The following is a 6000-nucleotide window of genomic DNA, read 5'->3' as shown; positions in this document are numbered from 1 at the left end:
GGCTTATAATGACCTTAAAAGCATTAACTCAATATGAGGTCAAGGAATTATTTTAGCTCTGAAATCAGTTGCTTAATAACAGTTTCCTTAGAGTCAAGTAATCATGCAGGCTGTAAGGGTCAAGTAATTATTTCATTTTTCTGCATACATATAAATATATTTAATTACTACTCTGCACAAATAGAGAAATGAGTTAACAAGAGATTTTCAGTACTTGGGTTTACAGTGTCCAAAACATACAGAGAAGCATGTATCTGTAAAATTAAACAGCTATGTCTATCACTACTTAAGAAGTCAAATGCTGTTTGAATATCAAACATCAGTATATCACCTCTTATATAGCACAAGCAGGATCTCACACTGTTTCATCATTACTTGTCTTTGATTATAAGTCAATTAAACAAGTTTACAGGTCGCAGTAGGCAAAAGCAAATAGATTTGCATTTACTGTAATTTTTAATGGATAAAAAAGTAGTATGTTCATAAAATGAATTTTTCCTGATAAAATATTAAATATTTCATAAACAAAATATTAGATTTTGGTATCACTGTGATGTGCTGTCTGTCTTTTTTAGTGTCAGAAATACTTATCAATTGAAATAGGGCAATGCATGGGTAAAATGTTTTGAAAAATTTCAAAACTGACAGAGAGTGTTCCTGCCTCATAATAAACAATTGTTGAATGATATTTATTAAAATTGGCTCTCAAGTGACAGTTAATAAATGCATAGTTCTATTATGCATGCTAAATTCAGCATTCTGAAAATTTAAAAGCAAATAGATCAAAACCAACATAGATAAAAAAGTCACAAAGACAAAATACAGCAACACCTGAAAGTGACAGGGAAATATTTCAGTCTTAAAAATTATTTATTATTTGGTAACTTGTAACAACAATTTTATAGAACCAAATTAGAGGCAAAACAGAGTCTTTCTGATGTTTTAGATGTGCAATTTCTCTAGTCCATATAGTTTGCTCATACAGCAGAGAAATTCACATTATGAAGTCCCCTTCAAAAAAGCAAAACCCCAGTTTCCCTCTATTTCTGATTCCAAGTTATGAATACTCATGGATAACAAATGAAGAAAAAAAAAAGTGCAATAAAATTAAACTATTAATTTATTTTAATTAAAAACCTTGAACATTTCTTCAGTATTTGGAGAAATTAGACTATAAGCAGTATGTTCCTATGTATGGTTCACATATACCCAGACCATATCTGCACCGAATTGCAAAAATACTGGATTTAATGAGCTTTATGTCCTTTACTGTAATTACTCCACTGGCTCTTTGATGTTGCATGGGGTTGGTGTGATGATGGAAAGAGATGCTTCAACCATGTATTTTCACCTCTGTTTCTAAAAGGTGAAGGGCAAAACTTTAACTCAAGGAGTGGTTTATCTTTAATTAAGAAAAACATAATTAGTCATTATCACATAATTACTATTACTGATGGAGAAACTCATATTTTCACAACTAGCGACCCATGCTGTATTATGTCTCTGCTGTTTACTGTATAATAAATCTGTATTTGTGTTTGGCAGCTAGCCAGAAAAATTAAAAGGTAATCAACATGCTTCTCTGCAGTCTGGTCATCAAAATCTCTGACTTCAGAGATGAGTAAATAACAAAGTCAAATTGTGATGTCCTAATGGAAAACCTTCTTTAGGAATAACTATATTTATCTCCTCTTTCAAGACATCAAATAATACTTGAAACAACCATATACAAAAAGCTTTGCAAAACAGATCAGAAGAACTGTGCTAATACACCTGGTGTTGAGTTAAAAAACAGTTTAATGTCTCAAGGCACCACCACGGTAGAATTTTTTACCTGCAAGTAATCATCTAATACACTATTATACAGTTAAGGTAATGTATTAATAAATAGCTTGTGCAATTTTGGGAAGCAATCTATAAAGGAATGTTAGATATACAATAGGCACGTACTAATACAAATAAAAAACAAAATTCCTAGAAAAAGCATGCTGAGCACCTCTTGGTATAGGTTAAGTTTCTTATTCTAAACACTATGTAAATGTTAACTTACAAAAGGTAAAACTGAAATCTTAAAGTAACTGCTTATTTAAACTGATTTTCCTGGGTATTTTCCTCTACGTCACAGGATTATTCTTAGGGACAGAGGACTCTGGTACTGGCTGTAAAGGGCTGTCTTGTTCATTCAGTTGTGCGTTCAAGTTTTCAGAAGTTAGGAGAGAAGAATTAAAAACTATTTCACTTAAGTCTGATTTTATGGATACCAGATGTGGTTCTTGAAAATTCAACGGTTCTTCTAACACCTGTGTATTTTCTCGCGTCATTCCCATATCCGATGGTGACTTTCGTTTCATTCTCGTGTACGATTTGTCTAAATTCTCCATGCCTTGGTCAGTTTTCTGAAATCGCCCAAAGAACCAGATGAAGAAACCAAACAAAGCAAAAGCCAGCAAACTTGGAATAAAAGCCAGGCATTTGACATCCAGGCTAGAGCCTGTGAACCTGCTGTGCAAGAACATGTCCCCTTCGGCATAGGTGCGGTTCGTCAATGGGTTAGTGTTATTGGATCTCCACTCCCAAGATAACTTAGTTCTATTAAGGTCTTTCAAGCTCTCTGAGTCCTTCACTGTGTAGATCTTCTGTCCAGGACCGATATATTGACCATATTCATGAGGTTTGTAAAATATTTGGTTCTTCCACATATTCAGATCCAAGATTAAAACAAGGAAGATAATTCCATAGTTAAACCATTTGCCTGTTTGGAAAAAGAAAGTTCTGTCATCTGATATATCCATTTTAGAAGCAGTACAAATGTCATTATAAGTGAAAAATACTCAGAGAAAAAGAGGGTTTTTTTAATTAATCTGTAAGGCAAAGCTGTAAATCATTTTCCACCGCAGTCAGATTTATGCTGAATATCCCTTAGTATTTCACAATTAGGTCTGGACACAAAACAATTTTGTAACACAAGCACGGCAGAATATCTATTCAATTGACATTACTGTTTGTAAGTGATCAGCTGATTAGATCACTAGGTGTTGTGTTATAGATCAATAAACCTAAAAAAGCATTAATTCCAGGGCTTTAAAAATATTCATATGGACATTTTCCATGAAAAGGCCATATTTGACAGAACCATTTATATTCCAGAAATTACTGAAGTGATTGAGGTTTTTGAGGTTGGTAATTATGTGAATTTTAAGAGTATATACTTATATTGTTGGATATACCAACCATGGAATGCAGGGCAATCAGATAAACTGTAATTTACAGAATCACAGTGAGATTCTTGAGAAATAACAAGGGCTGATTATAGACTTCAGAGTCTAGCCAGTTTAGCTTTTTTTTATAATCTGTGTCTATGAATGCACACAACAAATTATACTATTTTCACAGCCAAAGCATATCTTACATTCTAGTTGGACATATGTTAAGATCTCACCTGTGCAGTGATGAATGCCACCACCCAAGAACCCAGCAAATCTATACGTCAGGATTCAGTGAAAATACATACATGGAAGAATGTTCCTGCTGGTGATGAATGTTCTTGGTCTTTGCTGGAATCATATTTAAGTATGCTTCAAGTGAAAAAGAAAATGTATCACAGGATCTATCAAATTACTTAGGCTAGTGACTTGCAGGGAATTAATGGATTCCAGTTCCTGAAAGCATGTGTGTTCAACCTGTATAATCAGAATTCTTCAGGAGGGTAAGGAGACTAACTTCTTGTATTCAGAAGTTATGTTTAACAGTTCTCTTCGGTCTAGATTAAATAGATTGAAAAGAAACAAGAGTACTTATCCTCTTGCGTTATTGTTACTGTCCAGAAACAAAACTGAACTGAACTGAAAAGACGTTGCATATAATTCCTCTATCAAAGTCAAGTGTGATGAGGCTTTGAGCAAACTAGTGTAGAGGAAGGTATCCCTGCTCACATCAGAAGGGCTGGAACCAAATAATCCTTAGGGTCCTTTCCAACTGAAATCATTCTGTGATTTCTCCCTGGGATTTTATCAATTTTATAATTGACATGTTAAACAAAACTATCTTTTAAGACTATTATCACCCCATTTAATAATATACAAGTTACTTAAATCAACATCAAGAGATTGAAAGCAATGGGAGAATATGAACTAATGTAACAAACAATGCAATGTAACCTCATGTTTCCTGCAGCTGTTTGCCATGTAGTTCGTGTTTCTATTTTTCCCATCACACCCGTCTTTCAACAGAAAGACACAGGATTCAATGATCAATAGTTGCTGTCAAGCAGAATATAATGGCTGACTTCCTGTATTTTTCCTCAGCTAGGCACTTAGACGACTCTTCTTTACCTTACCACCATTTCTTATAACACAATGATAATATCATTGTTTTTCATATTCTCACTGTCTATGTTTCCGCCTTTTTTTTTCCCAGCAAACTAGTATTATTCTACTGGCCTGTAAGTCTGAGTTTAGTTTTAGATAAACTGATTGAACATATTATAATATTATATATTATATACCATTATGTATCAATAATGGAATTATGAGCAAAGCTTTAGATTAATTTCTGCTACAGGATGCTGGGGAATCTTTGCTGAAAGAAAACATTCTCTGATCAGTTAGAATTCTTTTTTGAAATGATTGTCTATTGCAACTTAATTTTAGGATAATCATTTTTATAGCAAACTTTAAGTCATATATCAAGCTTATAGCGGAAATAAACTAGTTAAATTAAAAGTCAATCACAACCTTTGATCTTGTGCATGAACAAGTTCAAGTTTGTTAGTTTGCAAAGGATCATAACAAATATATTATGAAGGGATAGATACTAATTTTATTTAAAAATGTTTCAAGTTTCATTCCTGATGAAAAGTGACAAGGGAAAATGGAGGCCTACAATATGAAGTCATTTAACCCAGTTTCTGTAGGATTAGTATCACTTTTGTTTTAGGGTTGCCTCTACTTCAATGAAATTTGGGTGGCCAAGAATACTGGCATGTACCTGACCCCACTTAGCCCTTTTTGGATGGAGAGTGGTTTATTCAAAGACAGAATCTGAAATGGAAGGATGTAATAGGATCAACTCTCAAGACTGGAAGGCTAGTCAATTATTTTAGCAAACTGAAAATAATTGTATCCAGTCTTCAATTAAGTTAACAATGAAGAAAGTCATGTAGAAAAATATGTTGTGTCATTAAGCCATTCACTATCTAAAAAGAAACATGGTTAATAACTTTATAACTTAATACCTTTCACAGCACTGACATTTTACATGCTACACATAGTATTTGGAGAGTTAGGAATCTGATTTGGTGTATTTGGAAATGTGGTACAATACTGCAATTTGATGCAACAAAGATCCTCCAAAAGAAAAATTGGACCCAAGAGTGTTACTGCCTTTGTCAAGCTGTGAAGCAAAACATGAAATATTTTTATAGGCATTGTAGACTGCAACCAGTATTTGTGGATGAAAATTAATTCCTGTTTTCTGAGAAAGCATGTCTGTTGAAAAGGATTGTATCCTCCTGGCTAGAACACTCACCAGAAGGGAAACGTTGACTCTACAATAACCTCCACTTGTGGCAGCTTGGACCTGCATCAGAGGATCATGCTCTGAACACCAGCCTGTACAGAACTCCCCTCCCTGCTGAAGCTCAACAACTGTGCACTGTGCATGAATGCCAGGGGTCTTCTAATTTTGAAAGAAGTATGGATTTTCGTTTTTCCCTTTTCCAGAAATTCATGTTTTCACTGTCAAATGATTTTTGGGCAATCCCACACACAACATTTGGAATATACCCCAATATTCCAAACCAGCTGCTGATTCTGGAGCAGTTTTATTTTTGTATGCCCACTCTGGAATAGACCATTCATTTCCCAGCAAAAGGATCTCATGTAGAAGCCAGTCCTCAGCAACCTTACTGAGGTCAAGAGGTAAAGTGAAAATTCTACTTAATAAGGCTAGACGCAAGCAGCCTCACGCTGTGCAATCACAGCCAGAGGCTAGTGTAGGAAA

The 6000-nt window shown here is 34.3% G+C and overlaps 1 protein-coding gene across 3 annotated transcripts in view; it reads right to left on the bottom strand.

The window, feature by feature from the left end:
- Positions 1–851: 851 nt before the first annotated feature.
- The window catches only part of TMEM117 (transmembrane protein 117), a 192278-nt gene continuing 187129 nt past the window's right edge, over positions 852–6000 (bottom strand). For all 3 annotated transcript variants that reach the window (XM_088165566.1, XM_088165565.1, XM_014871126.2), the window contains exon 8: positions 852–2752. In XM_088165566.1, the coding sequence (XP_088021692.1) occupies positions 2115–2752 (638 nt within the window). In that variant the 3' untranslated portion in view covers positions 852–2114. The remainder of the gene's footprint in view (positions 2753–6000) is intronic.

The sequence above is a fragment of the Sturnus vulgaris genome, chromosome 5 (genome assembly GCF_052056855.1).
Source record: "Sturnus vulgaris isolate bStuVul1 chromosome 5, bStuVul1.hap1, whole genome shotgun sequence".
Classification (NCBI taxonomy): Eukaryota; Metazoa; Chordata; class Aves; order Passeriformes; family Sturnidae; genus Sturnus; species Sturnus vulgaris.
This window is presented reverse-complemented; position numbering and strand designations above follow the sequence as displayed.